Below are 20,290 nucleotides of genomic sequence, written 5' to 3'. Positions count from 1 at the left end.
CTACAATCGGATGAGATTCTGGGAATGGTCTCGGATCTCACACCACCAGTCCAACTCTTGACGCGCACCTACAACGTCCTGTTTCCGAATAGGGACGAGTGGGATAAGCCGGGAAACGGTTTACTACATGCGGAAATGTGTTGGTACACGGACGGATCCAAAAACGAAAAAGGTCTGGTACAGGAATTTACTGCAGCAGTCCAAAGACTGAGATCTACCACAGTCTTGGAAAACACACCACGATTTGCCAAGCTGCGCTATATGCTATTGAAACCTGTGTGCAACTGCTGGTAGAACAGCAATACACCGGGAAAACAATATGCATATTTTCGGATAGTCAAGCCGCGCTGAAAGCACTTGAGGCAACGAAAAGCACCTCTATGACGATTCTTCATTGTTAGAAACTACTCAATATACTGGGAGATAGGAACAAAGTGTCGCTAATATGGATACCGGGACATGTCGGCCTAGAGGGAAATGAACGTGCTGATTCCCTCGCCAAAATTGGTGCAGGCTCGCCATTCGCGGGCCCAGAACCGACACTTAGCGTTCCTAAAAATCTCGCAAGAGAGGCTCTGTGAATGGGTTAGGGGTGCGATGTTCCGAAACTGGAATGACAGTCCTAGGAGACATATCGCCCTCAGACATAACGGCCTATATTAAGAGGTCTTGAGGGTGAACTTTGACGCTCTTGTACATTAGAGCTTGTAGAAACTGAGCCACAATAGGCCCTCGCGGCCGCAGTGGAGGGTCCCATGGGACCCTGTCTTAGTCAATACAATACAATACACCCTGTATAACTTTTCGGGTCAAATTTTAATTTGGTTTAACATACAATGGTTACTATAATTAAATATTAGGCTCTTGTATAGCCTAATATTTCAACTAAAGTTTAGGTAGCTGTTATCGAAATTTAAAATTTACTCTTCATTTTCACAAGCAAAAAACTCACCTTTATTTTTTTCCTAGAATCCTATTTTTTGGGAACACCCAGTAAAATTTTATATATTTTTATAAAATGCTTTCAGTTAACCTACATATGCTGCGAAAATTTCATTTCGATATAAACTACCGTTCTCCTTGGAGCTTCCGCGGCGTATGAGAGGCGCCACCCTGTACACAAAACAAACTTTACCTAATCGTAAATATTTGCTTTTTTTGTCATTACTATACTATTTTCTGTAGTCATCTTTGAAATAGGATATATTACCGTTACTAGATAAATAAATCGAGGGTTTTTCAAACAAATGTCTATTTTTTATTTTGTGGTCAATAAAAGTATTACTATAGCGAACTTATTTTTAGAAGTTTCACATTTGAACTCTTCCATTACAATATCAATATTTATAATTTATTTTGTAGAAAAATAAATATAACATAAACAAATACCGTATACTACCCGAAAAACAGTTATACCTAAAGCTTTCCCTACACCTATAGACAGAAAGGACAGTTTGAACTTTGGAAATATCGAAAATTTATTTACTTCGCACAGAAACGATGAGGAAACGATTGAATCAGAATATGGTGAATTTGAGAAGAATCACTTTTCACATGGGGATGTTGACAGTGATAACAACATAAAATATAACAAGTCAGTAATACGCTTTGATCCTTCAAAATACGGTAAAATTGTAGCTACATCTTTAAAAAACATTTAAAATTATGTTTTAATCATTTCTTTTACAGAATATGTTTATTATTACTCAAAAAATAAAGGTGTACCACCTTTTATAACCAAAACAACTTCTTACTATGATAAAAATGAGGAAAATACAAAAGATCTGCTTGATAAAGACTACTACAATAATTACTACTCTTCTGTAAATGATAACAATAAGATCCCAAAACCATCATTTGCTGATAATGAAAATCAGTATCCAATGGATGTTCCAAATGACAATTATATTCCTCAAAACTTACCACTAAAAGTTACTGAAGACAGGTAGGTACAGTATTTTAAATAGTTAATGAACTATGAGATTTTTATTCGATCACCAGGTATAATATTCTATTTATTTGTACAGGGTGTGTCAACGAAGAATTAAAGTTCATTCTATGTGTTTCTTTAGGAGACTCTTTCCACGTAAGCCTACCTAAAGAACCTGATCTACGAGGGTGGTCTGAAAAGTTTCCGACCTAACAAAGATACAAGACATTTTTTCTGAATTCGAATTTATTTTTTCAACATAGTCCCCTTGTAACTCTACACACTTTTCCAGCGATGCTCCCATCTCTGTAACCCGTCCAAATAGTACTCGGCGTTTTCTCTGCAAAACAGTGGTTCACGAAGGTGATTGCCTCTTCATTTGACTAAAATCTCTGTCCTCCGAGCGCAATTTTTAAATGAGGGAACAAAAAGAAGTCGCTAGAGGCTAGATCTGGTGAGTAAGGCGGATGGTCAAGCAGTTCAATCCGTAATTCGTGGATTTTCGCCATGGCAACCGTTGAGGTGTGAGACGGTGCGTTATCTTGGTGAAACAGGATTTTCTTTTTCTGTAAAGGAGGCCGTTTTTCCGTAAGTTCTGCTTTTAGCTTGTCAAGTAATGATGCGTAGTATGCTCCTGTGATGGTTTTTCCTTTTTGAAGATAATCAATTAAAATAACTTCATGACTATCCCAAAAAACATTTTTTGGAGCCGATTCTCCCTTTGCCGTCCACTGTTTGGACTGTATTTTTGTTTCTGGTGTATAGTGGTGTATCCAAGTTTCATCTACAGTAATTAATCGACGCCAAAACTCGGATTTATTGCGCCTAAACTGCGCTAACATAGCGTTGGAAATGTTCATACGAACACGTTTTTGGTCTAAAGGTGCGTATTCATTATCCGAACGAACGAACGAACGAACGAACGAACGAATGAAAGTGCGGTATATTTAGACGGGGACCGAACGCATGCGGCCGTTCGTTCGTTCGTGCGCTCGACCATCCGCTTCGAGTACTAGATCATACGAAGGTATGATCGATAGCGGCTCCAATTTCGTTCAGTTCGCGCATACCACCTGTGACGTCACTAGGAAAATAATGAATAAATAAAAAAAAAGAAAGTTGACAGGAGATCTGCATTTTTGAGGTTATGGTTAAGAATTGTTTATTTTTAAGACTTTTTAGTTCGTTTAATTTAATAATTACTAAAACCAGCAGTTCCAAAAATATATTTAAAAATAATAATTATCTATTAATATGGATTTGGACGATAATAGGTAAAAATACTAAATTTATTTCTATATTCGGTATAAAATTGTTTATTAGGTTTTTAGTTTGCGATGTTTATGGTAAATAATTTTCATTTTTATTGCCTCTGAATTCACATGAGGACAGAGATGAGGATATCTATGGAAAAGATTAGGATATCTATGGAAAAAACGAGAGGAATTGTTACATCATTTAAAAAATGTTGGGAAGTTTATTGTTTCCCATCGAAAATTAGAAAATGCCAATGCAGATGAACGTATTGTAATTGTGATAGAAGTAATTCCAAGGGTGAAGTTTATTATAATTAGTGGAAGTAATACCACGGGTGAAGTTTATTATAATTAGTGACCTGTGCTTCTTTTTATATGTAGATGTTTCTGGTTTTAGAATAAATCGGTTGAACCACACCCAAAATTTAAAGGGAAATATTTGCATACCCAGAATATGCCCATCAAGGGTTATATAGCTCAAATTTCCTTTAATGGTAGGCAATTATTCAATGCAAATTAACTTTTTAAGCGACTGAAATATTAAATAGTTTACAATATGGTATATCACTAAAAATATATTACTTTTAGGTACAATTAGGGGCCCGATACATTTCAAAAAGTAGAATATTATTTTATATTAAATGAGGTATTGTACTAACATTCAATTTATATTAATAACGGAGATTAAAAATAACAGAATAAATAGTTCTTTTCTTATACTACAAAAATAAACTATAGAATACATCAGTATTAAAAAAAAAGTGATGTTCCGGCCGAGATTCGAACTCCGGTCTCTCGCTTCCTAGCCCGACTCCTTATGCACTGCTCCATAGTAACTTGCTTAAAGGATAATTCAATGACGGTATATAAACAAAAAAACAGGTTTATAACAATATCTTGACGATTTGAACTGGCGCGCGAATGAAGAAATGCGTGCGGTCTTCTCGTGCGGTTCTATCGTGCGGTCCCCGTCCATACCACTAGCGAACATTCGTTCGTTCGTTCGTTCGTTCGTGCGGATAATGAATACGCACCTTAACGTGAGCAAACGCGGCACCCAACGCGCGGACAGCTTTCTCATGCCTAATTCTTGATTTAATATGTGACAAACACGTTCTTTTGATATGTTCATAACCTTTGTTATTTCTCTCACTTTAATTCGGCGGTCGTCTAGCACCATTTGGTGAACTTTGGCGATGTTATCGTCGGTAGTTGCAGTTTTTGGACGTCCCGAACGTTCATCGTCTCCCAAGCTCTTACGGTCACATTTAAATTCAGCTGCCCAAAATTTCACTGCGGTAAATGATGGTACAGAGTCCCCATACGCAGAATCCAACTCATGTTTAATTTGTGTAGGCGTATTGCCTTTCAAAACCAGATATTTAATGACAGCTCGATACTCGATTTTGTGCATTTTCACAAAAACACTGACATCAACTCACTCAAACGACTGTTACATAACAACTGCGCATCCAAAATGGCTGAAACTTTGGTGAATAACTGTCAACAGATGAACAATGAAAATTCACTAGCTTTTATCTACGAGTGCTGCCATCTTCACGTTGAGGTCGGGAACTTTTCAGACCATCCTCGTACTACTACTAGTACTGCCATTACAAGCTGACGAGTATTTGACACGCATCAGAAGATGATGGTTACGCAAGGCGTTTTCTTTCATGAGCTTTTCTGTGACTGAAGAGCCCGATACATGATGTTATCTTTCTTCCGCACTCCGAACATTCAAAAATCTCATTACTTTGCTGCCTTTTTTTGGTTGTCATCGTTAACTGAGTTTACAATTCGTCCCCATTGTTCATTGTTCATAATATTAATGAACATTGATTATTAACTGTTCTTTCATTGGGACAATGATTTTTTTCATTATATTCATGATTTGTTCATCATAGATCGATGCCTGATTTATTAATAGTATGAATCTAATTTCATCAATATAATGAAAATCTGATTATTAAATTAATGTAAGATTTTCATTAATATAAAGAACGCGTTCATTGTCCCAATGAATGCGTTTTTTTTTTAATGCTGAAACTTTAATGAACACATATTCATCATATTAATGTACTAATAAACAATAAAACAATGTTATTAATACAAGGAACACACTACATTATATTAATGTACGCGGTTATTAATATCATGAATAAAATATTAGGGCTTAAATGTCCGCCATGTTGATCGGTTACTTTGGCACTTTAATAACGTCTGTGTGGTTGAGTTATTCAGTGAGGCTTTAGTTTCATTAGAGCGGTAAGTGTTCTCTTCAATATTGTAAATATTTTAAATAAAAGTCCTATCGTATTGTAGTTAATTTGTTGTGTTGTCAAATCAAATTCCGCTGTGTGAGATCTCTGGTGTGGGTATTCATTAAAACAGCGGTTTCCAAATATGTTTCAGAAGATAAAAAACAAAAAGAAAAAAAACATAGTAACAAGTCGAGGCATATGGAACTGATTATGGTAAATTCGAATGTTCTTTTAATATTTGGCATTTTAATTATTTTGATATACGTCTTTTAGGACCGGAAGAAGATGTTGAGACCTGCTTTCAAGCATTCAAATTCGACAATTTAACATCGGACCCACTTGATACGACTTGGAAAGCCTGTTGCAAATTCGTCTAGACGTTATCAAGTCTAAGGATACAGCTAATATAATGAAGAAATGGTCTTTTTATAGAAATCCCTCAGGATATCGACTGGTAAATTAATTTTCTTATTATAATTTACCCTAAAATTAATAATAACATTACTATTCTCTTCGTCGCGTCGATTTTTTTAATTTTTAATTTGTATATGCTATATCGAGTTTAATAAATTATTATTAGTTTATTGCATTTGTTTTTTATTAATAATCTCTAATGGAAAAATTTACTGTGCTCGTAAGTAAGTCGGCACTATTAGTAATTTTGTTCCCTTTGTAGCTAAGGGCTTGTTCAAATGGAAATCTATTTATAGTAGAATTAATTCAGGTAGTTGGCTGGGAAATGACTATCAATGACATTTCATATCAATGACAGCGATCTTCATCGTCAATTATACTGTGTAACAAGAGTTACTAATAGTGTCGGCTTTTAAATGTTTAACTAAATAGGTTATGAAATTATTTCATTGTATTAATGATACAGTTCATTAATATAAGGATTTAGGTACATTATATTAATGAAATCTGTTCATTGTACCAATGAATGTGTTCTTCAAATTAATGAACACTGTTCATTGATTTAATGAACTTAAAGTTCATAGAGTTAATCAATTACTTTTCATTGTGCCAATGAAATCGTTCATCGACTCAAAATTAATGATTTAATTCATTATATTAATGAACTTTTTCATTATATTTATGTCGACTTTTGGTTCAGTGTTTAAGTTTTCGTGAAAAATATCCCATGAAAAATATATAATATACATACATATTCATGAAAAATATATAAATTGTAGAAAACTCTGTCTTTTAATTTCCAGAATGCTCTTGAGTCGCTGCTAATTCTGTACTGAATTGCAGAGTTGATATTGGCCTTTTCCGAAATCAAACTGCCGAGGCAATTGAATTCCGCTACATATTCCAATAGTTCTCCGATTTTTATAGCGTTGCTATGATTTTCCGGGGGAGTGAACATGATTTTAGTTTTACCGATGTTCAGCTTAAGGCTCAAAGCCTTCTATGCCTAGGTATATGTGTTCAGAGTTTCTTGTAATTGTTGTAACGTTTTTGCAACTAGGACGCAGTCGTGCTACCTAGAGATTAGAAAAGGACCACAATACGTCTGAAAAATTAGCACTGGAACAGTTTACAAAAGAAACTAAATAATGAACTTTTCTCTATCGTTGACTCACCCTGTACAAATCAAAAACAATTTGGAGTCGTAAAAAGTTCTTTGATATATCAATCCTACTGGAAGCATATTTATACCCGGTGCGTCTCAAAAGTGGCTCATCCCTATAACTTTTTTATTTTTTCAAATAAAAAAAGGAGATTTGGTATGATAGTATATGACACAAATTAGGATTGATTGGTGTATTCAATTGTTTTTGGTCACTTCCTGTTTCGCCGGAAATTACTACAACTTTTGATTTTTAAATGGCACCCTCGGTATTTTTTTACTTTATTCGATAAAAAATGACATTCTGAATAGAATATCACATCATATGTCAACTTTTGACATTCTCGCTTAATAAAAAATTGTATTTTAAAATTCAATCTAGAGTGCCATGGCTATGTTAAAAATACTAATTCTTCATCAAGGAGCCTTGGAAAAATATATTTGATGGTCAAATGTTTGTAGTGCCTTGTCCTGGCCAGTTAGAAAATGCTCAAATCGTATTTTTAACCATATCTCAATTTTTTCAAATGGAACAAGGGTAGCGCATTAACATATTCAGAAGAAGCATTTTTATACGAATAATTTGATACCACACACTTGGTATTTCAAGTCAAATTTTCGTTACGAACCGCAAGATATAATTTCAAATAAACCATATGCGAAAATGTCAAAAGTTGACATATGATATGTCATTCTATTCAGAGTGACATTTTCTATCGAATAAGGTAAAAAAAATCTCGAGGGTGCCATTTAAAAATCATAAGTTGTAGTCATTTCCGGTGAAACAGGAAGTGACCGAAAACAATTGAATACGTCAATCAGTCCTAATTTATGTCATATACTAACATACCAAATCTCGTTTTTTTAACTAAAAAAATTAAAAAGCTATAGGAGTGAGCCACTTTTGAAATTCACCCGGTATATCTAATATTTATAGTTCAACAACTACAAGGTCTCCTAATGTTTTGGTACTTGATCCAAACAAATATGAAGAACTTCAACTGAAAAATCAGAACCTACTTAAAGATCAATCGCCTGAAGATACTAGAAAGAAAATCAACATCCTGCTAAGAAAATATATAACCAAATTGTTTCTGGAGAAATACGGTAACAAGAAAAGTTATGGCAAAACCCGTTTAGAGAAACGTTTAAGCAATAAAACTGTTGAAGTTAATAATAACATTATAAGGTAAGTTTATCTAGTGTTAAATTTAGTTAAGAATATTTATGTCAAAAAGCTAGATAGATCTGTTCTACTCTTGGTTATCCATATATCTTCAGTCTTCTATAGTTAATAGAGTTAATAATCTTGTATTTATATCAGGAACGTATTCATTAAGAGTAAGAACGTATTTGATTTATTTGTTACATCTTATCTTATACAGGGTTGTTCACCACATACGACACGGAGTATTGTAGCTAAACGATTAGATTTTTACAAATTGTAAGTTTTGGGATCGTTGAAGGACTATTAGAGCTACAAATATTTTTACAAGATACAGAGTGTCCCAAATAAGTAAAAAATATTATAGTTGTATTTTTTTAAATAGAACACCCTGTATATTATTCTCTTTTTGGATTCTACGATTGAAATAAAGGTAAATTTGATTAAAATTTATCACACTTAAACCTTACCGTTTTTGAAATATTTTCAATTTTATGAAATTGCAGTAAAAAAATTAAGGCTTTATTTCTCCAAGGGTATCAAAGTTTTTAATACTAAATATTTACTGAAGATTATTTATTGATCAGATATTGTGTTGCAATAATAAAAATTTTACTACATTATACAGAGTGTCCAAAAATTTATATTAAATAATTACTAGCTTTAAACGGCAATAACTTGTTTAATTTAAATGGAACACCCTATATATTTGACGTGAATCAGATGCACAATGTAATTGTCTTTCAAATTGTATTGTTCCATTTTTTACCCATCTCTTCAAGTTTTCATAGAAAATGCATTTTCTTATAATTTAGACCTCATTTATCACTATACCCATTGACATTTTAGCTTATTTTTAAAGATGTAACAAATTTTCAAAGGGTACAGATACTAATATTGTCGATATAGTTCGCTTATTTAATTAAAAAATTAAAAAAAACTGTTTAAATATTTTTTGTTAGAAGACCAATTAATATGATCTTAGTATTCAAACTACATTAATTGACTATTTACGTTGTAGTAATAATTGCTCCAAATACTAAAAAAACTGAATTTTGTGTGTGTATTAGACAGTGTGGTAAAAAGTAACACCTTATAAATTTTATTTCATTTATTGACGAATGCTTATTTATAAAAATAGGGACATTCATTTTCATAACTTCTTATTATATTGATTTCTGAGCCAAATCCACATTTATTTAGAATAATTTATTAATTAAAACAATTTAAAATATGTAATTAACTAATTTTTAGTGTTTTTGGTAGGAAATAATGGTGGTATATTTAATTGGTATACTCTTTTACAAAGATTTAAATAGTTTTTTTGTATGCCAATGGGCTTGCAATATTTACCACCAGTACATTTTGTACATATTACGGTGCTATAAAAAAATATGAAATGTCAATATTCCATGGGTATAGTGATAAATTAGGTCTAAATTATAAGAAAATGCATTTTTTACGAAAACTTGAAGAGATGGGTAAAAAATGGTATAATACAATTTGGTAGACAGTTAAATTGTGCATCTGATTCACGTAAAATATATAGGGTGTTCCATTTAAATTAAACAAGTTATTGCCGTTTAAAGTTAATAATTATTTAATATAAATTTTTGGACACTCTGTATAAGGTAGTAGAATTTTTATTATTGCAACACAATATCTGATCAATAAATAATCTTCAGTAAATATTTAGTATTAAAAACTTTGATATCCTTGGAGAAATAAAGCCTTAAAATTTTTACTGCAATTTCATAAAATTGAAAATATTTCAAAAACGGTAAGATTTAAGTGTGATAAACCTTAATTAAATTTATCTTTATTTCAATTGTAAAATCCAAAAACAGAATAATATACAGGGTGTTCCTTTTAAAAAAAATACAACTATATTATTTTTTACTTATTTGGGACAGTCTGTATCTTGTAAAAATATTTTTAGATTGTAGCTCTAATAGTCCTCCAACGAACCCAAAACTTACAATTTGTAAAAATCTAATCGTTTAGCTACAATACTCCGTGTCGTATGTGATGAACAACCCTGTATATCTTTTCGTTGTTATTATGCTTCTAATAAAAAAATATCAATCATAACATTGAATTTAAATTAAAAAACTTAAAGATATTCGACTTCAATAAATTTGTTTTTGATAATGCTTAATTTCAGTTCACCTTTGAATAAAAGAATACCCAAAGTCGATCAAGAATCAAAATTTTTAACTGCAGATACTCTCTGGAGTTTGAAAAACAAGACTATCGGAAAAATTAAGAAGATTTTCAGTATATTCACTGTGATAAAATTCAACAATACAGAGTGTAACGCCACAAACTGGGCTGGTACATGGCAGGGAGTGTGCTACACATCGAGCGAATGTACCCAGATGGGCGGTACCGCTTTTGGAAATTGCGCTAGTGGTTATGGTGTATGTTGTGTATGTAAGTGTATCTTTTACCGTATTTTATTTATATTATACTAGCGTGTACCCGCGACTTCGTTCGCGTCGAATTAATCATTTGTAATAGTGATGATAAAGCAAAGCAAAAGACTAACCGTTTTTTAAATAACAAATTAATATTGTAATATTTGAGGGGCGTTTTCACCCTCTTGGAATTTGAGATTCGAGAAACCCTTCCTTATCGAACCTCTACACCCCACAGTCAATCCGTTTGCCAAAAATCAGCTTTAAACGTCAAGTAGTTTAAGCAGAATCGTGATTACTCAATGGTTATATTTTATGAAACACCCTGTATAATTTTTAAAAAAATTTAAAATATGTAAAACAACAAAATAAAATATACGTGATTAAGAGTTTTATAAAAACACTAAATCACCACAATACACCAAAACACTTTTACTTTTACACTGGACGCGCGTTTCGCTTACCATATTAGCATCATCAGCAGATGATTATAAACTAAAGTACAATCTACAAGTTGAGCGTTTATATACTCGCTCAGTGGGCACCGAGTGGGTGTGGCAAAATCTAGCCAACCGAGTCAGAGCCCACTCAGTGGGTGATTTAGTGTTTTTATTACTATTGTGGTGATTTAGTGTTTTTATTTTGCTGTGTAACACCAAAGGTTCCAATCCTCAACTGTAATTTAAGAGTTTTTCCGAAAAACTCACCGGTTTTTAAATAAAAAATATTCTAATATTTGAGGGGTGGTTTCACCCCCTTAGAATTCGAGTTTCGAAAAATCCCTTCTTATCGAACCTCTACACCCTAAAGTCAATCCGTTTTCCAAAAATTAGCTTTTTAAGTTAAGCGCTTTAAGCAGAATCGTGATTAATCAATGACCAGATTTTTCGAAACACCCTTTATACATTTTTAAAAAATCTTAAAATATGTAAAAAAACAAAATAAAATATACGTGTTTAAGCGTTTTTTCGGAAACTTGACCGTTTTTTAAATGAAATATATTGTAATATTTGAGGGATGGTTTCACCCCCTTGGAAGTGTAATTTCGAAAAATCCCTTCTTATCGAACCTCTGCACCCTAGAATCAACCTGTATGCCAAAACTGACCTTCTTACGTTGAGTGGTTTGAGCAGGATCGTGATTAATCAGTGAGTCAGTCACTTAAGGATTTTATAAATTAGTATAGATAGATAAGATATTGATTTAATAATTAGTAACTTAAGTGTTTGAGTTTTGTAAAAATATGAATTTTTCCAACAATTGTTTTCTTTTATGGTTAGCTAAAATGTGACCTTCGACTTATTCCACTTTACACTGGAATCCGCTCTCGCATTGCTTCAGTGCAAAGGGTGTCTAGATTTATCTTATCATGCTCTTTGTCTCTCTTCGCTCTCTTTACAATTTATAATATTTCGGACTATCCGATATATTAGCGTCTATTGTTCTTCCCCTTCAACTAAGTACATATATGATAAATGTGGGTAAGTCGAAGTCCTTACCGGCTTCCATACGGAATTGTTCCCTAAAGCACTGCCATCGATCGCACGCAAACAATGTATGCTGGACATCGTCGACCTGACCGCAGTAGGTGCATGATGCACTATCAACCCTACAACGATCATACAAATATTTTTTAAAACACCCATGGCCAGACAATGCTTGACTCATGAAGTAATCCACTTCTCCGTATGATCTGTTCAACCATAATTGAATGTCGGGTATTAACTTGTATGTCCATCTGCCATATGTTCCAGTATTCCATTTGTCCTGCCACTGTTGAAGAAGTTTTGTCCTCGCTAGATCCTTACCCATCCTATGGTATCTATCATACCGTTCCTGTATGAGCTGTTCAATAGGTTCTATTTCAGATAAAACCCCTATAGCCTCTCCAGATACCGTTTTGTATGTGCTGCATACTCTAGTAGCCATGATACGTTGTATTCTGCGTAGTCTTTGTGTAAGTTTTCGATTCTTAATGACTTTATGCCATACCGGGGCAGCATATAACAGCTGCGAGTGTACCACACTAGCAAGCACTCTCCTTTTGGATGCTCTAGCTCCTCCCACGTTTGGCAAGAGTAAGGCTAAAGCGGTGACAGTTTTCTCAGCCTTGGTGGTCGTTTTATTAATATGATCAGAAAAATTAAGTTTGGTGTCCAGCCACACTCCTAAGTATTTCAAAGAATTACTTAGATGAATTACAGCTCCTTGTATATAAAAATGAACCGGGGATATTTTTCTTTTTTTGGTCAATAATACTGCTTCTGTTTTATGTGAAGCTACGGTGAGTCTATTATTCTCCATCCAATTTACAACTCGCTGGATTGCCAAGTTGACGGTGTTCATCCGTACAGCTTCATCGCTTGCACATGCAACAATGGCAAGGTCGTCTGCGAAAGCGACTAGAGTTGTTTTATCTGGCATTTCTATCCTCAGTAGATCATCATAAAGTACATTCCAGAGCATAGGCCCCAAGACTGATCCCTGTGGTACACCGCTATTTACCATCACAGCTTTTTGTAACCCCTCGGCCTCGATTATAATTTTTCTCTCTGAGAGATACGATGCTATAATATCGATTAGACATCGATCAATTTTTCTCTTTCGTAGGTTATTCAATATAAGTTGCCAGGAGGCTTTGTTAAAGGCATTTTTGACATCTATTGTGACACATGGTACAAAGAATACAAGGTATGATCGATAGCGGCTCCAATTTCGTTCAGTTCGCGCATACCACCTGTGACGTCACTAGGAAAATAATGTATAAATAAAAAATAAAGAAAGTTGACAGGAGATCTGCACTTTTTGGGGTTATGGTTAAGAATTGTTTATTTTTAAGACTTTTAGTTCGTTTAATTTAATAATTACTAAAACCAGCAGTTCCAAAAATATATTTAAAAATAATAATTATCTATTAACATGGATTTGGACGATAGGTAAAGAATACTAAATTTATTTCTATATTCGGTATAAAATTGTTTATTAGGTTTTTAGTTTGCGATGTTTATGGTAAATAATTTTCATTTTCATTGCCTCTGAATTCACATGAGGACAGAGTTGAGGATATCTATGGAAAAGTAACCACAAGAGGAATTGTTACATCATTTAAAAAATGTTGGGAAGTTTATTGTTTCCCATCGAAAAGTAGAAAATGCCAATGCAGATGAACGTATTGTAATTGTGATAGAAGTTTTGGGTGAAGTTTATTATAATTAGTGGAAGTAATACCAAGGGTGAAGTTTATTATAATTAGTGACCTGTGCTTCTTTTTATATGTAGATGTTTCTGGTTTTGAGAATAAATCGGTTGAACGACACCCAAAATTTAAAGGAAGTATTTGCATACCCAGAATATGCCCATCAAGGATTGTATAGCTCAAATTTCCTTTAATGGTAGGCAATTATTCAATGCAAATTAACTTTTAAGTGACTGAAATATTAAATAGTTTACAATATGGTATATCACTAAAATATATTACTTTTAGGTACAATTAGGGCCCGATACATTTCAAAAGAAGAATATTATTTTATATTAAATGAGGTATTGTACTAACAATCAATTTATATTAATAACGGAGATTAAAAATAACAGAATAAATAGTTCTTTTTAATACTACAAAAATAAACTATAGAATACAACAGTATTTAAAAAAATAAATAAAAAGTTATGTCCCGGCCGAGATTCGAACTCCGGTCTCTCGTTTCCTAGCCCGACTCCTTACGCACTGCTCCACAGTAACTTGCTTAGCGATAAACAATAGAACAGTATAAAACGGTATATAAACAAAAGAACAGGTTTATAACAATATCTGTGACAATACCTTGACGATTTGAACTGGCGCGCGGAGCGTGCTGACCAATAGCGCCTGTTATCACCTGTGACGTAGCCACCAACCTGCGCAATATCATACCTTGTATTCTTTGTACCATGATTGTGACACGATCTTACTTGTAATATGCAGCAGCTTCTTCCGCTATGTGCATTACTTTAAGTATAGCATTTACAGTCTGCCTTCCTTCACGAAAGCCATATTGCGTTTCTGAGAATCCCCCAATTTCTTCTTCCAGCTTAATTCGTATGAGATAGATGACATACAGTTTTCCTTCCACGTCCAGGAGACTGAGTGGTCTGAAAGATACTGGTTCATTCAATAATTGGTTTCCCTTTTTCAGTAGTACTAGTTTGCCTATTTTCCATTCCGATGGGAATTGGCTTTTCTCGGCTTAATATGTGACCTACGTAAGGCCAAAATGGCCTATATTTTCGTATCCTACGCCTTCTAACTAGTAAATAACAGTAGTTTTTTTTTATGAAAAACGGTGACTTGACTAAAATCGACAAATTTACGAGCTACAAAACAGCAATTGCAGTCTCCAAAATGAAGAACTTATGTTTGTTATTACTATTTTAGTTCGAGGCAGTTGCGGTGATAGTTCCAGCCGAAACTGCTCGTACTTCAAAAGTCCAAATTACCCAGACTACTACCCATCAACTGGACCTGTCATTACCCCCACCACTACTTTGGCTCCTGTCACAACCACTGGAGCAACTCCGGATCCAAGGTAATGGATTTAACCTTTTTATAATATAGTACTTCCCACACTCACATAACTATTTCTTATTTGCTGTAAAAAAAGCCCATAATTACCTTCTAAGCATTATTCTATCTAGACTACATTGGTACTACTACAAGAAAGGAAGAGGCGACAAGGAACTTGATGACGTACTATCCAGCAAACAAACAAGTTCAGATTCGTTGTCTTGTGTTTTTAGCGTGTACAAAACCAATTCTGATGTCAAACAAATCAGGATTGACTTTATTGACTTGGACGTAAGTATTATAGAAAAACCACCAGTACTTTCTGGAGAATCATCTAATTTGTTTGTATAGCTTGCCAGTCCAACCAATGGAACATGTGTAACTGAAAGATTGGTAATAACCGGACAGAATTCAAATGATCAGATACCGGTATTGTGTGGATATAATACCGGACAACACGGTAACTAGATATATAGTTTTATAGATCAATACACTTCATTTTTATTCTTTTTAGTATATGTTGATGTTTCCCAATTGAATGGTCCGCTTCAAATCATGGTACTGTCCACAACAGGGTCCCGTAAAAGATTCAAAATGCGAATTTGTCAGTATACTGATGTCTGTTCAACATCCCAAAACAACTGTTTACAGTACTACACCGGAGTGACAGGAGTAATCGAAAGTTTTAATTATGATCAAGCGGCAATGTTTAACAGAAGCACTCCGGGATATTTCGTAAGTATAGTAAAATAATGCCGAAGAACAAGCAGGATTTAGAGCCGGAAGATCGACGGTGGACCACTTATTTACAGTAACTCAAGTAATAAGTAAAAAGAGCAATCTAAACCAAGAGCTGCATCTTGTGTTCGTGGACCTGCAGAAGGCATACTACATCGTTCCCCTTGGGAGACTTTGGGAAGCTATGGTAAAAACCAATATAAATGTAGAGCTAATAAAAGCACTAAAATCATTATATAAACAAACAAAAACTAGAATAAAAGTCGGCAAAAAGTTAACAACAGGATTTAATGGAACCAAAGGTCTGAAACAAGGGTGCTGTATTTCACCAACACTGTTCAAGATATATCTCGAACAAGTTCTCAAAGGTTGGAAGCAAAAATGTAGAAATATGGGAGTAACCATAGGGGATAACATGCTCTACACACTTTGCTTCGCGGACGATCAGGTGATCATAGCACAAAATTACGATAACATAAATTATATGACACGTAAGCTTATAGAAGAATATCAGAAATGGGGATTCGAGATCAATACTAACAAAACAGAATATATGTGTATCGGAGGAGAACAATAAGATCTAATGCTAGAAGAAGGGAAGAAAATTAAGTGCTGCACAAAATACAAATATTTGGGTATGCAAATCACAACTGATGGACTGTTGGATACAGCAATTAAAGAACGAAACCAACTTGGAAGGAATGCTATCACGGTATTTAATGGGATACTGTGGGACAGAAGCATAAACAACAAGAACAAAACTCTAATATACAATACCATCATAAAGAGTATAACCACGTACAGCTGTGAAGTCTGGCCAATTAAGGAAACAACAAAACGAATGCTGGAAGCTACAGAGATGGATTGGAGAAGATCAGCAGGCAAATCAAGACTCGAGCGAATAACTAATGAACGCATAAGAGAGATTATGGAAGTTAAACATACGATAGTGGACGACATAAAGAACAGTCAACTCAGATGGTACGGGCATGTCCAAAGAATGGCAGAAATAAGAATCCCAAAGCAAATTATAAACTGGAAATCTGCAGGAAGAAGAAAACCGGGTAGACCGAGAAGAAGTTGGCAGGAAGGGATTGACACGTTTATGGAGGAAAGATCTCTCGGAGACGGTGCATGGAGAGACAGACAGGCATGGAGAGATGGCATCGGAAGACGTAGAACCTTTTAAACCGATTAATATATATAGTAAAATAATTACTGAAATTAGGGGTAGTTTAACAGAGAAAAGATTATTTGGGCCGAAAACTAAATACTCCGAGCCAATCGGCACCTCCCCCAGCATTCTTCAAGAAGAAATCTACGCTATCGAAAGATACGACCGATTACGACCGGGAAAAATCAAAGACACCTGACCTCCGTAAAACCGTCTAAGATACTGGCTTTTGTCAAAGCCCACGATATGATATTCTATTCTAATTAAAAAAACTCTATTTTTAAAGGCACTGTTTAGATTTACTTAACAATCGAGATGGTAGAATATATTCTCATGTATCAGCTTTTCAAGAAAGGCCATCTCACACTTATCCACTCAGGAACGCGGAGCAAGATCTTTATCTACGTACCCCACGCTCAGAGTTACTTAAAAGTTCAATATTAATCAACTCGAAAAAAATGCACAATCACCTGCCATTTGAAATCAAATTCATAACATCATTTTCTTCATTTTACAAAGCATTGAAATCTTATTTACTAGACCAGGCTTTCTATGCCGTAAATGACTTATATTTTGATAATCGAATTTGATCTTGTAAACACTGGTCTAATGTTTGCTATTGCTATATTTACTAATGACATCGAAATGAATTTATTTAGAGTTCATTGGTATTTACTATAAACTTACTAAATATTTTTGAATCTTATTTTTATTTTTTTATTCTTTGACATTGTAAACATTTATGAATGTTTATTTTAAACAATAAGACTGACAATGTAATTTGTATTATGTTTTGTATTCTCTTTTGTTTGTTTGTTTACTTTGTATGTTACTTTGTTTGTTTACTTTACCTTTGTCTATAAATTGTAAAAATGTTTGACAATAAAGGCATTTATTTATTTATTCTTTTATAATTATGTTGCAATTGCCAAGTGATTATAATTATTACAGAAATAAAGATGACTAATATTGATACTAACAATTTACAACAAAATTGTTGGATAGATGCTTAAGGAGAGACTAAATAAAATAAACTGACTCGGTTTTACATGAGATCTCATCACAACTTTTTATAGTGGAAGAATTGTGTTGCGAGCTTTGCCATTTTTTAGATTCTATGTTTTTGATGGGATTTATTTTTACAGAATAACTTAAACTACGCCATTTGTATTCGAAGAGAGGCTGGATACTGTTCCATAACATATAGAAATGTACAGGGTGGCCAAACATACCCATTTCAGCTTGTTAACGAACTTCCTAGTAAGTGAGAAGTTTCTTATTAATATATTTAATATAAAAAAAAATTTAAAAATATTTATACACTATGCTTTGCGACAATCACGCCTCCAGCGTTGGAAGCCACTTGACACAGTCTGAAGTCGGTTTCAAGAACTGTATATTTTTGAAATGAAGTAATTTCTTATAAAGATAATAAGTTTTAGAGCCTTATATGTTTTTAGGTGGTCAGTTAACAGTACCCCAGGGTCAAGCTGGAGTGGACATTCTCAATTGTCCGGATGATTATATCATTATTGATGGAACAAGATTATGTGGAGATAGGTTTAATGATGGTTCCACATCTGCTAACTTCAGCATGAATGCTCCAGTTGTAGGTAGGTGTAAGCAAATTAATAGAATATCCTAGCAACAGCTTATGGTAGTCAGTTGTATCCATAGAAAAAGCCTAATAACTAGCTTATAAAACAATAAGCTTTTGATTTCTAACCATAATTTCTCTTGAACGATGATAGTCAAAGGCCAAAATAACATTACTCGCAAATTTTGAAGTATAATTAGTGGTAAAAGTTAAAAGTTTGTTAACTATTGCCACTAATTGAACATTACCACATTACCACCACTAATTTTGACGTTCTGAATTCGTACGTTGAAATTAGAGGAACAAAATTCTACTCTAATTGAAACCACTAATTTTGAGGTCCTGAACAAAGTAAGCTTGTGTGCACATATAATCCGTGCACTTGCAGCTCGCGATTGGGATTATCCACAAAACATCCCCCTTTAGAACTTCGTCTGTCATGTTAAGAAATGAAAGTAAATAATAAAGCGCCTCTCGTGTTTGTTCGCACTCATGCAAAAAATTTCAATTATTATATTACATTTAAATGGAATATACTACATAACAATTATGTCAATTACAGGATTACAAGCTTGTTTTCTAACATTTTTTAAATAAAACGAATTATAAAATTTCAATATATGTATATTTGTCGTAGGTATGAAAAAAAGTTAAATATAAAATGGACAAACGCTTACTTACATTGCAATAAAACTTCCACTTTTAGCTTTGTAATCCAAACGCAATATTTCTATTTCACAAATAAAAATATCCGACAACACTAAAATCTGAAACTTCCGCGGCTGACAACGAAAACTGAAAAATATAACGGCACATTTTGTCTTGGACGTGCATATCAACATTACGCTGTACTATTATGTGTTTGTTGTTGAAATAATATAAAATATCTAATTATAACTTGTAAATTTTAATATTTTAACATGATTATAACTACTTTTGACAATAACTAGCTTTTTGTTATCAAGATGACATTTTTTTCACAACTGACATATGTCATAATATTTGAATCTTAAATATGTATGTAATATAATTTGAATTACTATAATGCAACTTTATACTAAGAAAACATTTATACATTCACAAAATACAACAAAGTCTAATAATATAGTTTGAAAACAATGAATATTGAATTAAAATTGAAAAAGTTAAGCGCGACCCCTTGTGTCAAAATTAGGTGATTAAATTTTCGCAATTTTTACACCATTTGATAACCGGTGGCGCCTCTAGTGTTTGTTCGGGCGGTTGGGCTTTTACTCCCGCTTATGGCCATTAAAGAAAAAGTTCTAAAGGGGGATGTTTTGTGGGATTATCAGCGTCGGATTGTGACTTTTGTTCTGTCGTTTCAAGACCTATTGACATTAAAATATTTTATTATTATTTGTTCAAAAATATGTTTAAAAAATGATTTTTCTCGTAGATACCAGTGCTGGTCCAATAGTAATCAACGTGAGAACAAATGGTAACGTTACTGGGTTGGGCTTTAAGTTATACTACACACAAAATCCATGCACATAATTTTTTTATTATTACAAATGTATAATAAAAAAATATCTCTAAATTACCATGACAAAAAAACATACTGTAAATAACATCATTGGAAGAAACCATACTATACAGGGTGGTCCGAATTGTA

General features: G+C 33.5%; 1 protein-coding gene across 1 annotated transcript; it reads left to right on the top strand.

Moving 5' to 3' along the window:
• Window positions 1-1,368: 1,368 nt before the first annotated feature.
• LOC115888705 lies at window positions 1,369-20,290 on the top strand. Its single transcript, XM_030908505.1, has 11 exons — window positions 1,369-1,626; window positions 1,690-1,945; window positions 7,964-8,215; window positions 10,356-10,624; window positions 15,020-15,170; window positions 15,280-15,439; window positions 15,500-15,608; window positions 15,663-15,883; window positions 18,206-18,320; window positions 18,521-18,673; window positions 20,075-20,290. Exons 2-11 carry the CDS (start codon window positions 1,884-1,886, stop codon window positions 20,170-20,172), a joined length of 1,590 nt encoding a protein of 529 aa, XP_030764365.1. The 5' UTR covers window positions 1,369-1,626; window positions 1,690-1,883; the 3' UTR covers window positions 20,173-20,290.

This window comes from Sitophilus oryzae, unplaced genomic scaffold (genome assembly GCF_002938485.1).
Source record: "Sitophilus oryzae breed Bouriz unplaced genomic scaffold, Soryzae_2.0 scaffold_806_pilon_pilon, whole genome shotgun sequence".
In the NCBI taxonomy this organism is placed as follows: Eukaryota; Metazoa; Arthropoda; class Insecta; order Coleoptera; family Curculionidae; genus Sitophilus; species Sitophilus oryzae.
Note: the sequence above shows the minus strand (reverse complement) of the source record. Positions and strands in the feature narration are given on the sequence as shown.

Excerpts from the sequence above, each read along its gene's own strand:
- LOC115888705 (XM_030908505.1), top strand. The coding sequence starts at position 1,884 with ATGGATGTTCCAAATGACAATTATATTCCTCAAAACTTACCACTAAAA. Across the intron at positions 8,216-10,355 it reads GTTAATAATAACATTATAAG|TTCACCTTTGAATAAAAGAA; the intron begins GTAAGTTTATCT and ends GCTTAATTTCAG. Across the intron at positions 15,609-15,662 it reads ATATAATACCGGACAACACG|TATATGTTGATGTTTCCCAA; the intron begins GTAACTAGATAT and ends TATTCTTTTTAG.